General features: G+C 39.8%; 2 protein-coding genes across 27 annotated transcripts in view; both read left to right on the top strand.

Moving 5' to 3' along the window:
• Ptprq_4 (phosphatidylinositol phosphatase PTPRQ) overlaps positions 1–27750 on the top strand; it is a 474745-nt gene that overhangs the window by 377795 nt on the left and 69200 nt on the right. The window lies entirely within an intron of this gene.
• LOC128922868 (jerky protein homolog-like) lies at positions 23653–26157 on the top strand. The gene is made up of 3 exons (XM_054235198.1): positions 23653–24334; positions 24389–24594; positions 24667–26157. The coding sequence occupies exons 1-3, from the start codon at positions 24272–24274 to the stop codon at positions 26087–26089; spliced, it is 1692 nt and encodes a 563-aa protein (XP_054091173.1). The 5' UTR covers positions 23653–24271; the 3' UTR covers positions 26090–26157.

Raw genomic sequence — 27750 nt, 5'->3', positions numbered from 1 at the left:
GGATCAATTGTTGTGATTTGTGGACAGTCCAGTCCGTATTTTTATTGTATAGATCTCTTTTAATAACTGTTTCACTTAGAGTTAAATATAGCGGGGAGTGATCGGAGCTTAGATGTAATTCACCTTCTATTTCGATGATATTGCGAGATATTTTCCTAGTTATAAAAAAGTCTATTACATCTGGTATTTTGGTGGTATCCGTTGGCCAGTAAGTTGGAGTTCCAAACTCACACCCTGTTTCTTGAGCTGCCTGGAATAAATCTCGCCCTTTACCTATCGTTAGGCGCGATCCCCAGCAAACATGTTTCGCATTAAAGTCGCCTCCCATAATAAATTTGTGAGGGTGTGTATTGAAAAGTTTAATATATTCTTCAACGAAGATTTTGTACCTCGGCGGGCAATATATTGCAGTAATTGACAAGGGTTGGTTCTTTGCTTTTAATGTAATAGTTGTGATTGGAATATTGTGCATACTGATTTTTTTATCCTCATAATGCTTAATGCCTTTTTTAACAATAACAGCAGCACAATTACTAGGGTGCATTATGTGATAAACATCGTAATTTTCGAAAGAAATGAATCTGTGTTTCGTAAAATGAGTTTCGGATATTAGACATACATCTATTTTCTCATCTTGTAAAATAAGTTGGAGTTCTTCTTGGTGTTTTAATCAGGGGTGTTGTGGAATCCAAGACAGATTTGCTGAATGTCAGAATGGCAAACCAATTCTGATTTTCATTGATGTCACAGAATCTGATTATATAAAAAGTTAGATATTTCCATGATCTAATCTGAATTACTTATTTTGTAAAATTCTTAGAATATTTTATTTTTTTCGGTTGAATTCAATAATCACGTCATTTAGCGTTCTTATATTATTTTTTAATAATTATTATATTTTTTCCAAAGCGTTTCAACGGCAAATCAAAATAAATTTGAACAAAATGTCTCAAATCTGTCAGCCCTGAAGCTCTTGGTTTGTTTCTGATAGTTAAACCGATAAAATTTGTTTCCATGACACCAAAAATCAATAGAATTTCTGATTCGAACATCAAACCAATAATATCAGAATTCATGACACAAACCTGAATTTTTTGTCGGTTTGAATTCTGATTCCGACAACTGTCAGATTCCACAACAATCCTGAATAATCCATTTGCATTTCATGTCATAACTCGGAGAGCACCACTCATATCTTAGATTTTGTTTTATTTTTATTTTTTTCTAGGTTATCTTAACGGTTGCGTAGATCTATATTAAATTTTTCTTGTTTATTTAACATCTCAAAGATATGAGTTAGTAGGTCTTCGGTCAACTTTGTGTTCTTTGCGTTCATTACATGTGAATTGCTTTTCAGTACTTCAGAAAAACTGGGCTTACTCGTCTGTACACGATGCTGCTTGTGGACAGCATTCTTGTTGACAATGGGTGGATTATTTGAGGTACTGGGCAAAAAGTCTCAACATAGGTTTCTTCAAAGTTTTGTTTCTAATGCTTTGAAGCTCCTTGGCATCCTCTGTAGTTTGCCGGATGGCTTTCGCCACATACATATATTCTTAATCTAAATATATTTATATATATTAACATTGTTGTCTGGCGTAATTGGGCGTGAATTGGACACACATTACGCAAACCTGCTAACGACATAGCAAGAAATACTATTGACTGAAATCCACCTGGACAAAGACGCGTAGGTATGAGCTCAGTACCTTAGTTGGGGCGCAATAAAGCGTAAGGCACCTGACAGAAATGGTTGGAATGCTGTCGCCCTTGCTCTTTGCGGGAGTAGCATAATAAATATTAAAAGAATTAGCTTTTTTATACATATAAGTAATTTATACATATATATAAGTAAGTATTATATCCATTATATCCACGTCACTGTTGACAGTCATAACTCACGTCACTGTTGACAGTCATAACTTTGAAGTTGTAGATAATTTCGTTTATCTGGGAACCAGCATTAACAACACCAACAATGTCAGCCTTGAAATCCAACGCAGAATCACTCTTGCCAACAGGTGCTACTTTGTACGATTTATACGACGACATTGACATAGTTCAGCGAATAAAAAGACAGCGGCTACGCTGGCTAGGTCATGTTGTACGGATGGAAGAAAACACTCCAGCTCTGAAAGTATTCGATGCAGTACCCGCTGGAGGAAGCCGCGGAAGAGGACGTCCTCCACTCCGGTGGAAAGACCAAGTGCAAAGTGACCTGGCTTCACTTGGTGTTTCCAGTTGGCGCCAAAAAGCAAAAAGGAGGAATGAGTGGCGCGCTCTGGTGGATTCGGCTATAATCGCTTAAAGCGGTTCCTACGCCAAATATATATATATATATGTATAAGTAAGTATTACCCAAATTACGATGCGTTGCGTTTAAAAATTCTGGACTGCTTGTGGCCGCTCCAGATAGTATAGACTCAAGCAGTGAGGAAATCTTTAAAATCATATTAAATATAGCAGGTTTTGTTACATTCCTTTAAAATCACTTTCCGTTATATTTACTTTAAAAAACAAAGTAAAATTAATTAATTCTTACAATAAAAATTCCCAAAAAAGATCCATACCCGTTCATTCACCAAATTTTTTCAAAAAATTACTATTTGCTTCTACAATGAATTTCTTCTTCTTAAAAAAACTACTGTATTCTTCTTTCCTTTTTTATAATGTTATTATATTAATATGTTTATGATACTTTTTCTCGTTCTAACTAATGGTTTCTCTCATTGAATTGTAAATTAAAAACAATGTAATTGTGTGGGTAAACAGCTGAAAAATTGTATTGTGTTTGTGCAGTTTGTTACCTCCTTGTTACAGGAGTTGACGCGTGTGAAAGCGCACTTATAATAGATTTAAAACAAGTAAGGAAGGGCTAAGTTCGGGTGTAACCGAACATTTTATACTCTTGCAATTTATTTATTTAACTTTATTAATATTATATAATACACAACTTGACCCACATATTCGTTATACATATATATTGTATAAAGTCCATTGAAAGTAGTAAACCCTAATATTAGGTTAGAAGTACCGAGGTCCCCATGTTCGATAGTATTTGTGCAAAGCTCTGCATCGATATCTTCACTAGTGCTTACTAAATATATTGTAAAGTTAACGATTCTGATCGTCTTCAAAGTTCTGGTATATAGGAAGTAGGCATGGTTGTGAAGCGATTTGGCGTATTTTCACAACATATCATTGGGATGTAAGGAAACTATTACAAACCAAGTTTCATTAAAATCGGTCGAGTAGTTCCTGAGATTTGGTTTTTGACCCATAAGTGGGCGACGCCACGCCCATTTTCCATTTTGTAAAAAAATCTGAGTGTAGCTTCTATCTACCATTACCTAAGTGAAATTTAGTGTTTCTGACGTTATTGGTTAGTAACTAACCCACTTTTAGTAATTTTCAACCTAACCTTTGTATGGGAGGGGGGCTTGATTATTATCCGATTTCTGTCATTTTTGGACTGTATAAGGAAATGGCTAAAAAAACGACTGCAGAAAGTTTGGTTTATATAGCTCTATTGGTTTGCGAGATATATACAAAAAACCTATTTGGGGGCGGGGCCACGCCCACTTCCCCAAAAAAATTACATCCAAATATGCCTCTTCATAGTGCGATCCTTCATACCAAATTTTATTTCCATAGCTTTATTTATCGCTTAGTTATGGCACTTTATGTGTTTTCGGTTTTCGCCATTTTGTGGGCGTGGCAGTGGTCCGATTTTGCTGATTTTCGAACATAACCTTCTTATGGTGCCAAGGAACACGTGTTCCAAGTTTCATTAAGATATCTCAATTTTTACTCAAGTTATAGCTTGCAAGGACGGACGGACAGACGGACGGACATACAGATATCCGGATTTGAACTTTTCTCGTCACCCTGATCATTTTGATATATATAACCAACCAACCGTTATGTGGACAAAACCATAATACTCTCGTAGCAAGTTTGTTGCGAGAGTATAAAAATTTGGATGAAATTTGATGAATTAATATTATTACAAAAGTAAAATATCTTCAATTGCAACAAATTCACTTCCGCAACTATGCACAACGAGATATTTTATTTGTAAAGAGCACTGTCAAGAGTATTTGTCTTCTTAACAATTTCTCAAGAAAATTAACATTGACGCAGAATACGATGATTGATAAATTTCGAATTTTTATAAATTAGAAATATGTTAAATATTATAAAGTAAAGGAATCATACGGAATTCAAAACTGAGTTATATGGGAAGTAGGCGTGGTTATGAACCGATTACGCAAATTTTTTATCCGTGGTCATGTTGTCGAATGGACGAAAAAACTCCAGCAATGAAAGTGTTCGATGCAGTACCCGCCGAAGGAAGAGGAAGGCCTCCATTCCGTTCGAGGGACCAGGTGGAGAGCGACCTGGTTACACTTGGAATCTCTAAATGGCGCCGAACTGCGAAGGAAAGAAAGGAATGGCGCGCTATCATCGATTCGGCTATAACCGGCTACACCATTTCAACGCCAATCACATACATCACAATCAGCGTTTTAATCGAGTAGAGGCTGATTCATGGATCAATTACCTCATGTGTGAAAAGGCTATAAGGATATGGATAACCAAATTTATTTGAAACTTCTTAATACCATCTCATGAGTTTAGTTTCATAGTTTTCGAAAAAGGAAACACATATTTTACGTCAGAAGTTCTTTGAACTAAATCAAAACTGTCTTAACACTTATTTGAAGAAAATTAAAAAAATTTCGTTAACCTAAATTTCGTACTCTCAGTTTTAAAGATTAATTACTCCATTCAATAGCTCCCACTCAAATTGCGCTACATCTTTAAATAGTATCCAGTTTATTTATATGTACATATGTATGTACTTTTCAGATGTCGTGTGGTCATATTTTAATTTTTCCGAACTGTTGTTGTTAAATGCATCAAACTGACAAGGATTACGAGACGAATCCTTTTCAGAAAACTACATATAAGTTAAAGAAGTAAAATATTAAATAAAGCAAGCTTTGCAATTTACTTCGTAAAAGAATGAAACAATTAACGAAATGCAAGCTCTGCATTTAATATTTCGTAATAACCTAAAATGCAAGCCCAGCCTAAAAACTAGCACGGAAATAAGCCAGCGAATCAAGAAACACGAGCACCGAATTGATCAGCTGCGTCAGCTAAAACGCACATTTATATAGGGCTAGGTTTAATACAATTAAATAGTCTTAATTTAGTAGTAGTTATGAATAGTCAGTAGTAATGGTCATAAAAATAAATTGGAAGATTAAAAGCACCCATTTCGTATTTTATTATTATACTCTCGCAACAAAAGTTGCTACGAGTGTATTATAGTTTTGTTCACATAACGGTTGTTTGTAACACCTAAAACTAAAAGAGTTAGATAAAGAGTCATATATACCAAAGTGATCAGAGTGACGAGTAGATTTGAAATCCGGATGTCTGTCCGTCCGTCCGTCTGTCCGTCTGTCCGTCTGTGCAAGCTGTAACTTGAGTAGAAATTAAGATATTTTGACGAAACTTGGCACAAATATTCCTTGGCACCATAAGAAGATCAAGTTCGAAAATGGGCAGAATCGGACCATTGCCACGCCCACAAAATGGCGAAAACCAAAAACACATAAAGTGTCATAACTAAGCCATAAACAAAGTTATAAAAGTAAAATTCGGAATAAAGGATCGCACTGGGCGTGGCCCCGCCCACAAATCGGTTATTTGTATTTAACTCGTAATCTAATAAAGCTATATAAACCAAACTTTCTGCAGTCGGTTCTCTTACAAACCCCACCACACACCATGAAAATAGTTGAAATCGAAGAATAACCACGCCCACCTCCCATACAAAGGTTAGGTTGAAAATTACTAAAAGTGGGTTAACTAACTAACGAAAAACGTCAAAAACACTAAATTTTGCAGAAGAAATAGCAGAAGGGAGTTGTACACAGATTTTTTTACAAAATGGAAAATGTGCGTGGCATCGCCCACTTATGGATCAAAAACCATATCTCAGGAACTACTCGACCGATTCGAATGAAATTCGGTATATAACACTTTCTTGACACCCTGATGACACGGGTGGAATATGGTCTAAATCAGTTCACAACCACGCCTACTTCTTATATAACTCAATTTTGAAATCCATCTTATTCCTTCACTTTATAAAGTAAACATAAGGACCCAATGAAGATAACGGAATAAAACTTTACACAATTAGTGCATATTATCTATGGCTTCACTTGTGAAAAAATTGTCGAAAACGGACCATAACTTTTCAAGGCCCCAGATATCGAACATGTTGAACTCAGCGCCTAAGGATAAATTTTAACCGAAAATATGTGTAAATCTCTCAGATATCTCAATTTAATTCAGAGGAAATTGTTTTCTTCTAATAGTGTGTCTCTGTTCCAAAAATTATTAAAATCGGGTCATAACATTTCCATATACCTCATTGTAGGTTTTTCAAAAGTATCTTCTCCTAGCTCCCATATACCTAATTATAGGTTTTTCAAAAATACGGTGAGCTCTATTCCGCATATATGTATTGGTTAAATTTCTTCAATAAATTGCGAGAGTATAAAATGTTCGGTTGCACCCGAACTTAGCCTTTCCTTACTTGTTTTTTTTTATTCTTTTAAATAAGAATAAAATTAACTGGCGCCCGAGCAGGGACCGGTACGTGTAACGATACGGCAAAACGTTCAGTAAGTAAAATAAACGTCGTTTAATATTACGATCATCGGAGGTCTCCAAGCCTTGTAGGCAAGGCCGCAGGACATTACGATTTTTGTAATCAGCCAGACACCGGTTATAATTGAACTCGAAAATTGCATGATATCAACCAAAATTACGGCATTATTTCCGAAATATTTTTAAACAATTTATTCGTTCTCTGAAACGTAATTAAATTAATAATTCGTGATTATTTTATGGCCAATACAAATAATTTAATCAGGCCTTCAAGACTTAGCGCATCCACAACACAAAACAAAACAAATTATGGTCGCAAACGATGACCGAGCTGCACTTGCAGCCACGATTAGTGAAATTATAGCACAGCAATTGCCAGGATTATTAAGACTACAGAATTCCCGGAAGAATTCGCTAATGTAGCCGATCAGGTAATCGCTCCAGAACATGCCATGAATTTAGGTGATTTAGATAGGGTACCGGACAGAGTAAAAACAAAACGTGAGTTTTAAGGTGACCCACCCGAATTCAGTTCATGAAAAAAGGGTGTAGATCGTATCCTAGAAACATATAGTGCTTATCAAAGTACGCCAAAATACTATGGTATCTTGCATACCATACGAAATAAAATAATGGGACATTCCGATATGGCATTAGAATCTTATAATACCCCACTTAATTGGTTAGCCATTTCCAAATGCCTAACGTTACATTATGCGGACAAACGTGACATAAATACTTTAGAATACCAAATGAATGTGTTAGTCTAAACCTATAATCAATCAGTAGAAGAATTCCATCAGACAGTCTATAAGCACTTATCCCTAATTTTGAATAAAATTGGTTGTATGGGATTAGGTAGAGAAGCAGAACAACTAATGACGAAAATGTACAGAGATAAAGCTCCAGATACTTTTATACGAGGGTTGCGAGGTGATTTACCGCGCCTATTAGGTATTAAAGAGCCAGTAGATGTACCTTCAGCACTACATCTGTATTTGAAATTAGAGAACCAAACTTTGCGTGCAAACCATGCTGCAAACAAAGGACAAACAAGCAATTTCAGGAATCAGAATTCCAAACCTATACCTGCTGCACGCAACATTCAATTTATAAATATTCAACAATCAATCCCATCAAAACTTTACCAATACCAACAATATGAACAGGACAACAAAAGAAAATTGTCAATTACATGAACCGACCTCGCTTTGAATTTGGCAAAAGACCATCAGATCAAGAATCAGAAGTACACAAACGACATAGGAACTTTAACATACAAACTTCTAATAAAGAAGAGGAAACACAATCCGCTGAAACGTACGCTACAACGACAGATTACGAAAATTTCAAGACCGTGTATATATGTATTGATGACGATGGAACAGATGTTCCATTACCCGACCATGAAGAAATTCGAATAGCAATTACCCGCTTGAAGAACAACAAAGCAGCGGGGCCGATAGATTACCGGCAGAACTATTCAAATACGGCGGCGAAGAACTGATAAGGTGCATGCATCAGCTTCTTTGCAGAATATGGTCGGAAGAAAGCATGACTGACGATTGGAATCTCAGTGTGCTCTGCCCAATCCATAAAAAGGAAGATCCCACAATCTGCGCCAATTACCGTGGGATCAGCCTCCTAAATATCGCATACAAGGTTCTATCGAGCGTACTGTGTGAAAGACTAAAGCCCACCGTCAACAAACTGATTGGACCTTATCAGTTTGGCTTTAGACCTGGAAAATCGACAACTGACCAGATATTCACCATGCGCCAAATTTTGGAGAAGACCCGTGAAAGTAGGATCAACACACACCACCTCTTTGTCGACTTTAAAGCTGCTTTCGACAGTACGAAAAGGAGTTGCCTTTATGCCGCGATGTCTGAATTTGGTATCCCCGCAAAACTAATACGGCTGTGTAAATTGACGTTGAGCAACACCAAAAGCTCCGTCATGATTGGGAAGGACCTCTCCGAGCCGTTCGATACCAAACGAGGTTTCAGACGAGGTGACTCACTATCGTGCGACTTCTTTAATCTGATGCTGGAAAAAATTATAAGAGCCGGAGATATTGATATCATCGGAAGCAACAACCGCGCCGTTTGTTCTGCTTTTTCCCGCATAGATAAGGAGGCGAAACGAATGGGTCTGGAGGTGAATGAGGACAAGACGAAATATCTCCTGTCATCAAGCAAACAGTCGGCGCATTCGCGTCTTGGCTCCCACGTCACTGTTGACAGTCATCACTTCGAGGTCGTAGATAATTTCGTATACCTGGGAACCAGCATCAACAACACGAACAATGTCAGCCTCGAAATCCAGCGCAGAATAACTCTTGCCAACAGGTGCTACTTTGGACTGAGTAGGCAATTGAACAGTAAAGTCCTCTCTCGACGAACCAAAATCAAGCTCTACAAGTCGCTTCCCGTCCTGCTCTACGGTGCAGAAGCTTGGACGATGTCAACATCAGATGAGACGACACCAGGAGTTTTCGAGAGGAAAATTTTGCACAAGATTTATGGTCCTCAGAACATTGGCAACGGCGAATTCCGCAGACGATGGAACGATGAGCTGTACGAGTTATACGACGACATTGACATAGTTCAGCGAATAAAAAGACAGCGGTTACGCTGGCTAGGTCATGTTGTCCGAATGGACGAAAACACTCCAGCCCTGAAAGGGTTCGATGCAGTACCCGCCGGGAGAAGCCGAGGAAGGGGAAGGCCTCCACTCCGTTGGAGGGACCAGGTGGAGAGCGACCTGGTTACACTTGGGATCTCCAACTGGCGCCGAACTGCGAAGGAGAGAGAGAGGTGGCGCACTATCGTCGATTCGGCTATAACCGGCTAAACGGTTGCAACGCCAATCACATACATACATAAAGACCGAGTAGACGAAATCGACAACAACGTACTTGATAAATCGGGAAAAGAGAACGTTGAAGATGATACAATCTCAAAAATAACAACTGAACAAATTCATTCTATCATTTCCACACAGCACAACGCTGAAAATTCTAATCATGGTTTAATACCTACTATTATAACTGCAATTCCAGAATACCCCGGTCATATACTGCATATTGACATCTACTAAACAGAACGACATCTTGTACTAACCGCAATAAATAAATTTTCCAAACTAGCTCAAGCTCGAATCATTGAATCTAAAGCAATAAAAGATATTAGAAGCCCTTTGCGCGATATTGTATTTTACTGCGGAGTCTCTAAGCATATTTTTTTGGACAATGAAAAATCTTTCAATTCACAATCCATTAAATTCATGTTAGAAGAACTAGAAATAGAAATTTATAATGCTCCACCATACAAAAGCACCGTTAACGGACAAATAGAACGATTTCCTTCGACATTATCAGAAATAATGAGATGTCTTAAAAAAGAATCCACTCATCGAGATTTCAAAGAACTTTTAGGCAGGGCAATATACGAATACAATTACTCATTTCATTCAGTTACGAAGAAACGACCATTAGAGATATTTTACGGTAAGAAAGTAACAACAGATCCAGATCAATATGAAAAGACTCGACAGGATAACATCGACATATTAAGGCAAAAAGATACTCAGACTTATTAAACCATAACAAAAATCGAAGGAAAGTAATTAATTATCAACCAGGTAGGAAAGGAAGTAGTCAAGGAAAACAAAAACACCCATATTTTAAAAGAATCAGGAAAAACAATCCATAAAAACCTTATCAAATTTTAACATTTACAGACTATTACTATGAAATATAACAGTTAATATTAATTACGCATCTCAATGGGCACGGTTAAATATTATAAACACAATTTTATTGAATGAAGACGAGTTAATTGAAATAGAGAACATTTTCAAAAAGAGCAATTTGGAAAACCTTTCGATAGAAGAAACAGAATATCAAATTATACTTGTAAAACCAATAATAAAAAATAATTCAATTATACATTTAAACACAAATGAAATATTCGCTAATAAAAAATTTATATATAGCGTTCTAAAAAATTGTAAAACAGTAGCAAATATAAAAATTTGCGATAAAAACAATATTTTTAATATAAGTAATTCAGATTGTATTCCTAAATTAATTAAAGGAGAAAAAACGATGTGTAGATTTTGCAATGCTGACCACGTAGCAGAGGTGGAAGAAATCGACGACGGTACCATTATATTAAACAACTACAATGTCAACATAACCTGGAATGGCGCAGATTTCCATTTAGAGGGCACCTACCTAATACAAATATCAGATGATTCAGTGCCAATCAACAGCAAGCGGTTTAGCAACCAGGAATTCCTCTCGTACAGTTTACACCTGACGATACTGAACGATCGAGGATATTATCCCTAGAAGCTCTAGAAGTATTGCATTTAAACAACACAGGACAATTGCAACACATTAAACCACACTTTATGATCAACAGTATTACTCTGGTAACGCTTTTTGGCATTGCTCTGACTCTCGTCTTGGGATTGAACAAATACAGTCAACGGCTGAAGAGTATAACATTGCAGCTAGGGCCTACACCGCAGAGAACGGCTTCCGTTGAGCGCAAAAATGTTCATGCACCAACAATACCCGAACTATCAGCCCAAGCGGCTCAAGCGCTCAAACTGGCATTCGTGAATGTTTTCGCTACTGAGCTAAATTCAGCTCAATTGTGGTAAATTCGATTGCTTGCTGAGTTTATTCACGCTCGTGTTGAAACAGCTCTACTCAGGCGTTCGCTCATTCGGCTCAACAATGATCGTGTTGAATGAAAACAAAAACACAAAAGAGCAAACTCAACGCCTATGAGCAAACTCAATGGGTATGAGCAAACTCAATGGGTATGATCAAACTCAACAAATAGAACACAATGTGTACCAAATTCTTAGTGCAATGCATGTGAAGCATAAGCTGATCGCGAACAAAGCATACAAAAACAATATACATACCAGAGAACTGCAAAACTCACTTCTTTCTTGAATCAGCTCATACGCAAAAGTTTCTATTCACTTCCAATCACTGAGCGAAAGTAAACATGAGCTGATTTTTATTCAACGCTGTGTTTCGCTCAGTGATTGGAATTGAATAGATACTTTTGCGTATGAGCTGATTCAAGGAAAAAGTGAGTTTTGCAGTTCTCTGCTACACCGCTCACAGAAACACCGCTCTCAACAATTGAGATACAAAATAACCTACCCCAATTCAATGTATGTATGTATGTGATTGGCGTTCAACCGTTTAGCCGGTTATAGCCGAATCGACGAGAGCGCGCCTCCTCTCTCTCCTTCGCAGTTCGGCGCCAGTTGGAGATTCCAAGTGTAACCAGGTCGCTTTCCACCTGGTCCCTCCAACGGAGTGGAGGCCTTCCCCTTCCTCGGCTTCCTCCGGCGGGTACTGCATCGAACACTTTCAGAACTGGAGTGTTTTCGTCCATTCGGACAACATGACCTAGTCAGCGTAGCCGCTGTCTTTTTATTCGCTGAACTATGTCAATGTCGTCGTATAACTCGTACAGCTCATCGTTCCATCGTCTGCGGTATTCACCGTTGCCAATGTTCTGAGAACCATAAATCTTGCGCAAAATTTTCCTCTTGATATTTCGTCTTGTACTCATTCACCTCCAGACCCCTTCGCTTCGCCTCCTTATCCATGTGGGAAAAAGCAGAACAAACGGCGCGGTTGTTGTACGCCAGCAGCTGTGCACTCTTGTAGAAGATTGTACCTTCTCTACTTAGCTCTGCGGCTCGTATTATTTTTTCCAACATCAAGTTAAAGAAGTCGCACGATAGTGAGTCACCTTGTCTGAAACCTCGTTTGGTATCGAACGGCTCGGAGAGATCCTTCCCAATCATGACGGAGCTTTTGGTGTTGCTCACCGTCAAATTACACAGCCGTATTAGTTTTGAGATTCCAATCGTCAGGCATGCTTTCTTCCGACCATATTTGCAAAGAAGCTGATGCATGCACCTTATTAGTTCTTCGCCGACGTATTTGAATAGCTCAGCCGGTAATCTATCGGCCCCTGCCGCTTTGTTGTTCTTCAGGCGGGTAATTGCTATTCGAATATCTTCATGGTCGGGTAATGGAGCATCTATTCCACCGTAATCGATTGGGGAAACGGGTTCGCCAACTCCTGGTGTTGTACTTTCACTGCCATTCAGCAGGTCGGAGAAGTGTTCCCTCCACAAACTCAGTATACTCTGGTCATCAATAACTAGATCAATTCTGGGGGTCCTACAGGAGTGTGCTCCGGTCTTGAAACCTTCAGTTAGTCGCCGGATCTTTTCGTAAAAATTTCGAGCATTACCCCCGTCGGCCAGCTTGTCAAGCTCTTCATACTCACGCATTTCGGCCTCTTTCTTTTTTTGTCTGCAGATGCGTCTCGCTTCCCTCTTCAGCTCTCGGTATCTTTCCCATCCCGCTCGTGTTGCGGTCGATCGCAACATTGCGAGGTAGGCAGTCTGTTTTCTCTCCACTGCGAGACGACAATCCTCATCATACCAGCTGTTTTTTTGACTTTTCCGAAAACCAATGGTTTTGGTTGCAGATGTACGTAAGGAGTTTGATATGCCGTCCCACAACTCCCTTATACCGAGATGCTGATGAGTGCTCTCAGAGAGCAGGAGTGCAAGTCGAGTAGAAAATCGTTCGGCTGTCGGTTGTGATTGCAGCTTCTCGATGTCGAACCTTCCTTGTGTTTGTTGACGTGTGCGCTTTTGTACACAGATACGTGTGCGTATCTTAGCTGCTACAAGATAGTGGCCAGAGTCGATGTTGGTAGCTTGATGGATTTTCTTATGCTGGAATCTAGTACTACAGACGACCATATTTCGGGCCCCGGCGAAGTCGATCAGCCTCAGACCGTTTGGTGATGTTTCGTCATGGAGGCTGAATTTTCCCACTGTTGTGCCAAGGACATCTTCTTTACCCATCCTAGCGTTGAAATCTCCAAGCACGATTTTGACATCGTGGCGGGGGCAGCGCTCATAGGTACGTTCTAGGCGTTCATAGAAGGTATCTTTGATCACTTCGTCCTTCTCTTCCGTCGGGGCGTGAGCGCAAATCAGCCATATGTTGAAGAACCTCGCTTTGATGCGGATTGTGGCTAGACGTTCATCCAGCGGAGTGAATGCCAGGACTCGACGACGGTGTCTCTCTCCCACCACAAATCCAACACCAAATTTGCGCTCCTTTATATGGCCGCTGTAGTAGATGTCACAAGGACCCACCTTCTTCCGTCCTTGTCCCGTCCATCGCACTTCTTGGATGTCAGGTGATGGGAGGAGGTGACTTGGATTGGTGATGTCAGCCTTTAGTCGTATGAGGACATCAACCAACTTCAAACGGATGTTTGTTAGCTACCCAGAGGATACTTGGTCTAAAACCGGAAGTCGTGGGCTGCTTGAATCATGTGGAGAAGAATCGTTTCTGGCCACTGCCAAGTGAATGACAATCAAAAACTTTCGTCACTTACGTGAACTTCTACACATGATCCCATCCCCCCCAATTCAATAACATACCATATTTCTAGAAATCGCTTGAGGGCAAGCATATATTCAAGGGGGAAGAGCAAGCTTTGCAATTTATTTCAATATATTTAAAATGCAAGCCCAGCCTAAAATCTAGCACGGGAATAAGCCAGCGAATCAAGAAACACGCGTACCGAATTGATCAGCAGCGTCAGCTAAATCGCACATTTATATAGGGCTAAGTTTAATATAATTAAATAGTCTTAATGTAGTAATAGTTATGAATAGTCAGTAGTAATGGTCATAAAAATAAATTGGAAGATTAAAAGCATCCATTTCGTATTTCAATATTATTTTTTTTCTTTTAAATAAGAATGAAATTAACTTATATGTATATTACTCCACTATACAACCATACAAACATACATATACGTATATAGGTTGCCAATATCTCCCTTCCGTTTTTTTTGCTATTTATTCAATGCTTTATAAAAAGTGTTACAGTGATCGGATTTAGTTCAAATATGGGCCGTTTCGTTCGATAATCTGTTTCTATCTAGACTTCATAATGCCCCCTTCCTTATTTGCGAAGAACTCGGTCAGCCACTTTTCACAAGCCTCTTTTGAGTTCAACTTTACACCCCCAAGGGCGTGCACCATGGACAGAAACAGGTGGTAATCACTTGGCGCTATGTCCGGGCTATATGGTGGGTGCGATAAATCTTTCCATCCGAACTCCCGTAGCTTCTGACGAGTCATCAACGAAGTGTGTGGTCTGGCGTTGTCCTGGTGGAACACTACACCCTTCCTGTTGGCCAATTCTGGACGCTTCAAGCGGTCCACTTGTTCGCAGTAGATGGTAGAATTAAGCGTCTGGCCATATGGGAGCAGCTGATAGTGGATGATTCCCTTCCAATCCCACCAAACTCTTGATATTGTCGTATGGGATCCATTTTTCGTTGCCAGTCACCGCTTTAAAAATGGGTCGAGTTCGTTCCGTTTCAGCAGCATTTCGAAGGCGTTGATTCGGTCCAGAAGGTTTTTTGGGTCAAATCATGCGATATCTTTTTTGTGTATCCTGCCTACTGCAGATGGTTTGAAATGGTTTGGTGACTAACTCCCATCTCCTAGGGATGTCACGGGATGCTACATGCTGGTCTAACGCGATGTTTTCTATGATTTGATCGGTATTCGTAGTCACAGGTCTTCCGCCGACTGACTTATCCATGGTGTCGTTTTCACCCGCTCTGAATTGTCGAAACCATTCCTCCGCAGTTCGAAGTGATAGAGTATTTACCATCCCCCAAAACACCATTAATCTCACGGAACGTTTCTCTAGCGGATTTGCCTTTAACGAAGGAAAACTTTAAAATACAAAAAGGCGGAAGGGAGATATTTGTCAACCTTTGTAATATACATATATCACATTGCTAAATATCATTATGAAATTCAGACTTACTTTGCCTGATAATAGTGAGACCTGGTGTTATGACTGGATATTTTAGTATTTCCACTAGCCTTCATATACAGTTTGTCAAGAAAGTGTTTTGACAAGGGAAATTTATCGTTTTAGCAATTTTTTTGCCAGTAAATGCCATATTCTGATATTCATTTTTTATATATAATTATAGGGAATCTTTTAAAGGATACATTTTGAGCATCTAAGTTCAAAAACATTCAATATTTAATGTGTCAAGAAAGTGTTTTAACACAAGTCAAATAAAACCAGTGCAAACTGGATTTAACTGGAACTAGGATTTTACCACATGAAACGCTCAAAGCGTACAGTACTACGAGTTTTACAACTTTTTTTATTTATTTAACTTAGATTGCAACTAGAATCAAAAATATTTACAAAAGAAAGATTAACAAGCAACTTGAGTTTGATATAAATATATATATGTATATTACAAAATTACAAAACTTCTCTGAGAGTATTGACTAGTTTAAAAGACCGTTGGGTTTTACGAGTTTGACTCGACTTGGCGGTCCATCTCTAGAAGTTAACATGGCTACTTTTTCGTTACAATGCTTTATTAACCTTGCTTCATGTGCTGCTACAATTTTTAATATTTCTGCGTTAACTGAGTTTACGTTTTCCTTCACGCTCTACATCACCACATCTACAATACCAAGGCGCTTTGACAATTATATATATATATATATATATATATATATATTTGGCGTAGGAACCGCTTTAAGTGATTATAGCCGTATCCACCAGAGCGCGCCACTCATTCCTCTTTTTTGCTTTTTGGCGCCAACTGGAAACACCAAGTGAAGCCAGGTCACTTTGCACTTTGTCTTTCCACCGGAGTGGAGGTCGTCCTCTTCCGCGGCTTCCTCCAGCGGGTACTGCATCCAATACTTTCAGAGCTGGAGTGTTTTCTTCCATCCGTACAACATGACCTAACCAGCGTAGCCGCTGTCTTTTTATTCGCTGAATTATGTCAATGTCGTCGTATAAATCGTACAGCTCATCGTTCCATCGTCTGCGGTATTCGCCGTTGCCAATGTTTAGAGGACCATAAATCTTGCGCAAAACCTTTCTCTCGAAAACCCCAAGAGTCGTCTCATCGGATGTTGTCATCGTCCACGCTTCAGCGCCATACATCAGGACGGGAATAATGAGCGACTTATAGAGTTTGATTTTGGTTCGTCGAGAGAGGACATTACTTTTCAATTGCCTACTCAGTCCAAAGTAGCACCTGTTGGCAAGAGTGATTCTGCGTTGGATTTCAAGGCTGACATTGTTGGTGTTGTTAATGCTGGTTCCCAGATAAACGAAATTATCTACAACTTCAAAGTTGTGACTGTCAACAGTGACGTGGGAGCCAAGACGCGAGTGCGCTGACTGTTTGTTTGATGACAGGAGATATTTCGTCTTGTCCTCATTCACCACCAGACCCATACGCTTCGCTTCTTTATCTAGTCTGGAAAACGCATAACAAACGTCGCGGTTGTTGCTTCCGATGATATCAATATCATCGGCATACGCCAGGAGCTGTACACTCTTGTAGAAGATTGTACCCTCTCTATTTAGTTCTGCAGCCCGCATTTTTTTCCAGCAATAGATTGAAGAAGTCGCACGATAGTGAGTCACCCTGTCTGAAGCCTCGTTTGGTATCGAACGGCTCGGAGAGGTCCTTCCCGATCCTGACGGAGCTTTTGGTGTTGCTCAACGTCAGCTTACATAGCCGTATTAGTTTTGCAGGGATACCAAATTCAGACATCGCGGCATAAAGGCAGCTCCTTTTCGTGCTATCGAAGGCAGCTTTAAAATTGATAAAAAGATGGTGAGTATCGATTCTTCTCTCTCGGGTCTTTTCCAAGATTTGGCGCATGGTGAATATCTGGTCCATTGTGGATTTTCCAGGTCTAAAGCCACACTGATAAGATCCAATCAGTTCGTTGACGGTGGGCTTTAGTCTTTCACACAATATGCTCGACAAAACCTTATATGCGATATTGAGGAGACTTATACCACGGTAGTTGGCGCAGATTGTGGGGTCTCCCTTCTTATGGATTGGGCAGAGCACACTAAGATTCCAATCGTCAGGCATGCTTTCTTCCGACCATATTCTACAAAGAAGCTGATGCATGCACCTTATCAGTTCTTCGCCGCCGTATTTGAATAGCTCGGCCGGTAATCCATCGGCCCCCGCCGCTTTGTTGTTCTTCAAGCGGGTAATTGCTATTCGAATTTCTTCATGGTCCGGTAATGGAACATCTATTCCATCGTCATCGATTGGGGAATCGGGTTCGCCGTCTCCTGGTGTTGTACTTTCACTGCCATTGAGCAGGTCGGAGAAGTGTTCCCTCCATAATCCCAGTGTGCTCTGGACATCCGTTACCAGATTACCTTCTCGGTCTCTACATGATAATGCTCCGGTCTTGAAACCTTCTGTTAATCGCTTCATCTTTTCATAAAATTTTAGAGCATTACCCATGTCGGCCAGCTTTTCAAGCTTTTCATACTCACGCATTTCGGCCTCTTTCTTTTTACGTCTGCAAATGCGTTTCGCTTCCCTCTTCAGTTCTCGATATCTATCCCACCCCGAACGTGTTGTGGTCGATCGAAACGTTGCGAGGTAGGCAGTCTGTTTTCTCTCCACTGCGGAACGACAATTCTCATCGTACCAACTGGTTTTTTGGCGTTGCCGGAGACCAATTGTTTCGGCTGCAGCGGTATGCAATGAGTTTGATATGCCGTCCCACAACTCCCTTATATCGAGATGCTGTTGAGTGCTCTCAGAGAGCAGGAGTGCACGTCGAGTAGAAAATCATTCGGCTGTCGGTTGTGATTGCAGCTTTTCGACGTCGAACCTTCCTTGTGTTTGTTGACGGGCGTTCTTTGCTGCACAGAGGCGAGTGCGTATCTTTGCTGCTACTAGATAATGGTCCGAGTCAATGTTTGGTCCTCGGAGCGTACGCACGTCTAAAACACTGGAGACATGTCTTCCGTCTATCACAACGTGATCGATTTGATTGCGCGTGTTTCGATCGGGGGACAGCCACGTTGCTTGATGAATTTTTTTATGCTGGAATCTGGTACTACAGACAACCATATTTCGGGCCCCAGCGAAGTCGATCAGCCTCAGGCCGTTTGGCGATGTTTCGTCATGGAGGCTGAATTTTCCGACTGTTGTGCCAAAGACACCTTCTTTACCCACCCTGGCGTTAAAATCGCCAAGCACGATTTTGACATCGTGGCGGGGGCAGCGCTCATAGGTGCGTTCTAGGCGCTCATAGAAAGCATCTTTGGTCACATCGTCCTTCTCTTCCGTTGGGGCGTGGGCGCAAATCAGCGATATGTTGAAGAACCTCGCTTTGATGCGGATTGTGGCAAGACGTTCATCCACCGGGGTGAATGCCAGGACTCAATTAATTGTCTGTTAGCTGCCCAGGGGATACTTGGTCTAAAACCGGAAGTGGTGAGCTGCTTGAGTCATATGCAAAAGAAGCGTTCCTGGCCACTCCCAAGTGAATGGCAATCAGAAACTTTCCTCACTTGCGTGAACTTCTACATATGACCCGATCTCCTAAGACAATTAGTCTTAGTATTTTGTTTTGGAATTGTTGGATGACTTTCTTATTATTTGCTTTAGTACATCCCCAGAGTTGTGCACCATAGCTCCATATCGGTTTTAGTACTTGTTTATAGATCAGTATCTTATTTTCGATTGATAACACTGATTTGATACCAATTAACCAATTAATATTCCAGAGTCGCATGTCTAGCTCTTTCCGTTTGTTTTTTACATGAATTTTCCACCGTAACTTAGAATCAAGTGTCATTCCCAAATATTTAGCGGAGTTGAAGTATGGTATTCGTACACCGTCTCTGAATATTGGCAAGTACTGTATCTTATTATACGTGTAAACAATGTGTACAGACTTAGCTTCATTGAGTCGTATCTGCCAATTCTTTGCCCAATGTAGTACTTTATTTACAGGTTCTTGAAGATTGGTAGTTGACTGGTGGGTCAAAATCCATATCTCCGAAACTACTCGACCAATATCAATGAAACTTGGTTTGTAATATTTTCCTTACATCCCAATGATATGTTGTGAAAATAGGCCAAATCGGTTCACAACCTACTTCCCATATGCCATAACTTTGAAGTCGATCAGAATAATTTACTTTGGAATATGTAAAGTAAGCACTAGTAAATATATCGGAACAGAACTTTGCATAAATAATGCATTTATAGTGTGGCAGCTCCTTTCTAAAAAGCGCCGAAATCGGACTATAGGTTTTCAAGTCCCCTATATATCAAACATGAGGACCTCGGTGCTTCTAACCTAATATTAAGGTTTCCAACTTTCAATGGACTTTAAACCATATGTATGACGAATATGTGGGTCAAATTGTGTATTATATAATACTAATAAATTTAAATAAAAAAAATTGCGAGAGTTTAAAATGTTCGGTGACACCCGAAGCAGGATGGAGTCATATGTAGAAGTTGACGTAAGTCAGGAAGGTTTCTGACTGCCATTCACTTGGGAGTGGCCAGGGACGATTGTATGTGGCTCATGCAATCCAAGAAATGCGATAGAGGACAAGGACGGAAGAAGGTGGGTCCTTGTGACATCTACTACAGCGGCCAAATAAAGGAGCGCAAATTTGGTGTTGGATTTATGGTGGTAGAGAGACTCCGTCGCCGAGTCCTGGCATTCACCCCGGTGGATGAACGTCTAGCCACAATCCGCATCAAAGCGAGATTCTTCAACATATCGCTGATTTGTGCCCACGCCCCGACGGAAAAGAAGGACGAAGTGATCAAAGATACGCTATGAGCGCCTAGAACGTATCTATGAACGCTGCCCCCGCCACGATGTCAAAACCGTGCGTGGCGATTTCAACGCTAAGGTGGGTAAAGAAGGTGGCTTTGGCACAACAGTCGTAAAACTCAGCCTCCATGACGAAACATCGCCAAACGGTCTGAGGCTGATCGACTTCGCCGGGGCCCGAAATATGGTCGTCTGCAGTACTAGATTCCAGCATAAGAAAATCCGCCAAGCTACTTGGCTGTCTCCGGATCGAATCACTCGCAACCAGATCGATCATGTTGTGATAAATGGACGACATGTCTCCAGTGTTTTTGATTTGCGTACGGTTCGTGGTCCCAACATCGACTCGGGCCACTATCTTGTAGCAGCTAAGATACGCACCCGTATCTGTGTACAAAAGCGCACACGTCAACAAACACAAGGAAGGTTCGACATCGAGAAGCTGCAATCACAACCGACAGCCGAACGATTTTCTACTCGACTTGCACTCCTGCTCTCTGAGAGCACTCATCAGCATCTCGGTATAAGGGAGCTGTGGGACGGCATATCAACCTCCTTACGCACATCTGCAACCGAAACCATTGGTTTTCGGAAAAGTCAAAAAAACAGCTGGTATGATGAGGATTGTCGTCTCGCAGTGGAGAGAAAACAGACTGCCTACCTCGCAATGTTGCGATCGACCGCAACACGAGCGGGATGGGAAAGATACCGAGTGGGAAGCGAGACGCATCTGCAGACAAAAAAAGAAAGAGGCCGAAATGCGTGAGTATGAAGAGCTTGACAAGCTGGCCGACGGGGGTAATGCTCGAAAATTTTACGAAAAGATCCGGCGACTAACTGAAGGTTTCAAGACCGGAGCACACTCTTGTAGGACCCCCAGAGGTGATCTAGTTATTGAGGACCAGAGTATACTGAGTTTGTGGAGGGAACACTTCTCTAGCCTGCTGAATAGCAGTGAAAGTACAACAACAGGAGATGGCGAACCCGATTCCCCAATCGACGACGATGGAGCAGATGTTCCATTGCCCGACCGTGAAGAAATTCGAGTAGCAATTACCCGCTTGAAGAACAATAAGGCGGCGGGGGCCGATGGATTACCATCCGAGCTATTCAAATACGGCGGCGAAGAGCTGATAAGGTGCTTGCATCAGCTTCTTTGCAGAATATGGTCGGAAGAAAGGATGCCTGACGATTGGAATCTCAGTGTACTCTGCCCAATACACAAAAAGGGAAACCCCACAATCTGCGCCAACTACCGTGGGTTAATCCTCCTTAACATCGCTTATAAGGTTCTATCGAGCGTACTGTGTGAAAGTCTAAAGCCCACCATCAACAAACCGATTGGACCTTATCACAGTGTCTTTAGACCTGGAAAATCAACAACTGACCATGATATTCACCATGCTCCAAATCTTGGAGAAGACCCGTGAATAGAGGATCGACACACACCATCTATTTTTCGACTTTAAAGCTGCTGTCGATATCACGAAAAGGAGCTGCCTTTATGCCGCGATGTCTGAATTTGGTATCTCCGCAAAACGAATACGGCTGTGTAAGCTGACGTTGAGCAACACCAAAAGCTCCGCCAGGATCGGGAAGGACCTCTCCGAGCCGTTCGATACCAAACGAGGTTTCAGACAAGGTGACTCGCTATCGTGTGACTTATTTAACCTGATGCTGCAAAAAATAATACGAGCCGCAGAGCTAAACAGAGAAATACAATTTTTTATAAGAGTGTACAGCTACTGGCGTACGGCGAGGATATCGATATCATTGGAAACAACACCCGCAAGTAGGCAATTGAAAAGTAAAGTCCTCTCTCGACGACCAAAAACTAAACTCTACAAGTCCCTCATCATTCCCATCCTACTTTATGGTGCAGAAGCGTGGACGGTGTCAACATCCGATGAGACGGCACTAGAAGTTTTCGAGAGAAAGGTTTGGCGGAAGATTTATGGTCCCTTAAACATTGGCAACGACGAATACTGCAGACGATGGAATGATGAGCTGTATGTGTTATTCGACGACATAGACATAGTCCAGCGAATAAAAAGACAGCGGTTGAAAGTTTTCGATGCAGTACCCGCTGGTGGAAGCCGATGAAGAGGGAGGCCTCCACTCCGATGGAAGGACCAGGTGGAGAAGGACCTGTCTTCACTTGGTATTACCAATTGGCGCCAAACTGCCCAAAGGAGAGATGCGTGGCGTGCTGTTGTGGACTCGGCTATAACCCCGTAAGCGGTGTCTACGCCAGTCAAGAAGAAGACACCCGAACTTAGCCCTTCCTTACTTGTTTAATAATAAATTTAAATACCAAATATATATATGTACATAAATATATTCATAGATACCTATGTTAGTACATAAAATTGATATTGCATTTTTTCCTGTAATGGTAAAAAATATTCAAATATTTGAACAACTTTAAATGCACCTATGTACAGTAGCGGACAAAAAAAAACGGTACACTTACGTGCAGTGACTTAAAATCGATGTAGTATTACCAAATCAATCTCTCATTTACAGGAAATTATATATTATACTAAGTACATTATTCAGATACAAGAAAACGCTTTTAATTATTTTCCTGAGTGTACACGTCATTGCATCAAATAAAACGCAAAGCTGGCTCCGTGCTCCCGAAGAGGGCTACTGCCAAGGATGACCGCCATATTAAGCGGATTAGAATTCGGAACAAATTCAAAACCGGTGAAGACTAACTGGCCGTAGGCCATCCAAAAAACTTTTTTCAGTAAAAATGCGTCAAAAACGCCTACAGTGGGCTAAATTGCACAAAATTTGGACCAAGTAGCGTTGGAAGTACTTCTAATGACTATTTTTTTACATATTTGTTCCACTTTATCTAGCATTTTCGTTAGCTTTTCAATAGTTACATCTTTTTATTTTATTTGCCAATTCCTGGACGTGTTGTGTTAATAATTGGCATTACTTTTAAAAATTTATTATTATTATAAATATAATTGCATATAACCTTGCAAAACGGATAGAGTTACTTATCTTATGGAACGGTGGTTACCAGTAAAAAAAGCTTGCAGTATTTTTGTGGTCACTCTTGTTCTAGCATCTGGAAAAAAGTTACCACTTTTGTGAACCGAATTTCGTTGAAATTAGTCGAGTAGTTCCTGAGATATTGTTTTTAACCCATAAGTGGGAGTAGCTACGCCCATTCTCCATTTTTTATGCCAAGTTTAATTTAGCTCATCCATACCATCTTTACAATAAAATTTAGGATTTCTGGTGTTTTTCCTTACTGAATTAAAGCACTTTTAGTAGTTTTCAACATAACTTTTGTATGGGAGGTGGGCGTGGTTATAATCCGATTTCCTCCATTTTCATGACGTATAATCAAGTGTTTGAAGGAGATGACTCCAGAAAATTTGGTTGATATAGCTTTAGCAGTTTATGAGATATGCATAAAATGAACCTACTTTCCCAAAAATTTTTTTCCAAATATTCACCTGCCTAATGTGATCCTTTGTACCAAATTTTGTTTTAATTACTTTATTTATGGCTTAGTTATAGCACTTTAAAAGGCAAATTTGACCTTGAAGACAAAAAGGTGGCGTTTGCATATTGTAGATTATGCATATACAGTGAAAGCTCGCTAATCCGAACGGTGTGTAATCCGAATTATCCAGTAATCCGAATTGAATAAAGTACGCGTTGCATATTCTATAGTCCGCATTGATTGCCGCTCTCTAATCCGAATTTTAATTTTTCTATCCTTTTGTAGCGTAGGTGCACATATTTGTTTTGACATACATAAGTGCAAACAACGTAGAAAGCCTGTTTCAACATGTTCTCGAAGTGTGAATGGAATTTTACAACTAACGGGACATCATTTGATATGCATACACATGTATGTATGTACAAATGAATGCATGTTCAATGATTTATTTTGTTATTATTTTAGTTCTGGAATAGCATTACACGCGACGACATCAATTTAAATTACAATATGGCAAAAAGACGTGCACATAAAACATTATCACTAGCTGATAAGATTAAAATAATACAAGAGATAGACCGCGGACAATCTGGAAAACTTTTGGCAGATAAATATGGTGTAGGAACTTCTACAATTTGTGACATAAAAAAAAATTCCGAAAATATTAGGAGGTATAGAATCCGTATTATGTACTAAAGTATCTTACAAAAATGAGTTAATTGTATACATACCTATTTTATCAGATTTGCTGAGAATTCTGATGAAAAACTTTTGAAGCAGCGCAAGACACTCAAAACGGGTGAGTACGAAGAGTTTGAGCAAAAATTATATGCTTGGTTTGAAGAGAAGCGGTCACGACATCAAACGATTTCAGCGGGAGTTTTACGACAAAAGGCAAAATCACTTTATCAGAAAATGTATAACAATGATTCGTTTAAAGCTAGCGATGGATGGTTTCAAAAGTTTAAGAAACGATTTTCTGTACGAAACTTAAAAATATGCGGAGAGTCTTTATCTGCTAGACCAGATCTTGTTCCTGCTTTTCAAAATGAGCTCTACAATTTAATTGAAGCTGGAAATTTGTTGGACGACCAAATTTACAATGCTGATGAGTCTGGACTTTTTTGGAAAATGTTTCCAGACAAAACTTTGGTGCATTTTAAAGAAAAATCAGCTCCAGGCACCAAAATGAGCAAAGAGAGAATCACCTTCTTATGTTGTGCTAATAAGACTGGAAGTCACAAGCTACAGATTGCAGTGGTTGGTAAATCAAAAAACCCTCGGTCATTTAAAAAACAAAGGGTGATTGAATATTACTCATTAAAAAATGCATGGATGACAACATACATTTTTACTGAATGGTTTTTCAAATCGTTTATACCACAGGTAAAAAACTATCAGACTGAAAATAATTTGCCGAAAAAAGGTCTATTGATATTGGATAATGCAACATGTCATGGGGAGCCGTTGGCATCTGAATGTGGACAATATAAAACTATGTTTCTCCCTCCAAATTGTACTAGCATTATCCAACCTATGGATCAAAAACCGATACGCCTGACTAAACTTTATTACAAAAAAGACCTCTTGTGTGAATTGGTCAATTCTGAATCAGACAGTACTGACATTTTTTTGAAACAATTCAGTATGTACGACGCTTGTGAATTGCTTAAGCGATCTTGGAGCAGGGTATCGGATTCCACTCTAAAGTCCTGTTGGAAAAATATTCATACCCAGAGATGGGCTTCAGAAGATAACATTCCATTGTCAGTCTTACAACAAGAATTACCGGAGAGTGACCTTTCGGCTCGTTTTGAAGAAAATGAAGAATTTCGTGCAATCACAAATTTATTTCGCCGCAATACTGACGTGGAACTTTCTGAAGATGAAGTTCTTGCCTGGATTAATGACTCTGGCAGTAGTGTGGTTGCATGTAGTACCTCAGAATTGGTTACAGAAGACGAAGAAGCAGAATCTAATATGATTAAGCGCGTTAAAAATCATGAAGCTGTACAAGCTTTAAATATAAGTATAAATTGGGCAAAGCAACGAGGCATAGACACTGATCAAATATTAGTACTCAAGGAAATGCGTAATAAAGCTTTAGAAGCATGTGTATTGAAACAGAAACAAACTTGCATCACAAATTTCGTTAAAAAAACATAATAAATAAGGTGTAAGCAATATTCTTTCTTAAAAATATAATAATAAATAAAATTAGTTCTGAAGTACTATCCCGAGTTTTATTTTCGAATGGCGTCATCTTATGTGAAATAAAATACATAAATATAGCCTATCCACTAATCCGAATATTTCGCTAATCCGATTTGGGGTGTGCAATCATTAATTCGGATTAGCGAGCTTTCACTGTATCTACAAATTTCTGCAGCAGACTTTAACTTTTTTATTAACTTAAGACAACCACAAATACACTGGAAAAAAAACTCAAAAGGGGAGAGGGGGGAACACAACAAAAACTTTAACTAAACATAATAAAGACGCGTACAAAATCTACAAAAAAAACAAGATAAAGAAAAGCATTGATTTAAAAAAAAATATAACACAAATTAGCTTTTATTATTATTGGAACATAAAATGTATACCTTCCACTAAAAAATATATTTAAATTCATTCAAATTCAGGAACGTAAATATTCGACAGACCACTTTGAATTTCCCCTTTATGTCTAAGACAGATATATGGTTTCTGTACTACGATGTGTACTACAATAAAAGCTCTAGAAACCATATACCAGCATGTTTACATCCATCAGCTGATACAATAAATTCCAGCAAAATATAATTATGAATAACAGGCAGGAAAATTGATCCTGACTTAGTTATAACTTCAATCAATCTTAAAATATTATCGTCAAATATAGTTATTACATATTACATATTATTACATACATATATATATATATATATATATTTGGCGTAGGAACCGCTTTAAGCGATTATAGCCACCAGAGCGCGCCACTCATTCCTCCTTTTTGTTTTTTGGCGCCAACTGGAAACACCAAGTGAAGCCAGGACACTTTGCACTTGGTCTTTCCACCGGAGTGGAGGTCGTCCTCTTCCGCGGCTTCCTCCAGCGGGTACTGCATCGAATACTTTCAGAGCTGGAGGGTTTTCTTCCATCCGTACAACATTACCTAGCCATCGAAAACTTTCGCTGTCTTTTTATTCGCTGAACTATGTCAATGTCGTCGTATAAATCGTACAGCTCATCGTTCCATCGTCTGCGGTATTCGCCATTGCCAATGTTCTGAGGACCATAAATCTTGCTCAAAATTTTCCTCTCGAAAACTCCTAGTGTCGTCTCATCTGATGTTGACATCGTCCAAGCTTCTGCACCATAAAGCAGGACGGGAATGATAAGCGACTTATAGAGTTTGATTTTGGTTCGTCGAGAGAGGACTTTACTGTTCAATTGCCTACTCAGTCCAAAGTAGCACCTGTTGGCAAGAGTGATTCTGCGTTGGATTTCAAGGCTGACATTGTTGGTGTTGTTAATGCTGGTTCCCAGATAAACGAAATTATCTACAACTTCAAAGTTATGACTGTCAACAGTGACGTGGGAGCCAAGACGCGGGCGCGCTGACTGTTTGTTTGATGACAGGAGATATTTCGTCTTGTCCTCATTCACCACCAGACCCATACGCTTCGCTTCTTTATCTAGTCTGGAAAACGCAGATCAAACGGCGCGGTTGTTGCTTCCGATGATATCAATATCATCGGCATACACCAGGAGCTGTACACTCTTGTAGAAGATTGTACCTTCTTTATTTAGCTCTGCAGCTCGTATTATTTTTTCCAGCAATAATT

This window comes from Zeugodacus cucurbitae, chromosome 6, assembly GCF_028554725.1.
Source record: "Zeugodacus cucurbitae isolate PBARC_wt_2022May chromosome 6, idZeuCucr1.2, whole genome shotgun sequence".
Taxonomy (NCBI): Eukaryota; Metazoa; Arthropoda; class Insecta; order Diptera; family Tephritidae; genus Zeugodacus; species Zeugodacus cucurbitae.
The sequence above is the reverse complement of the archived record's forward strand: the minus strand, read 5'-3'. Positions and strand labels throughout refer to the sequence as shown.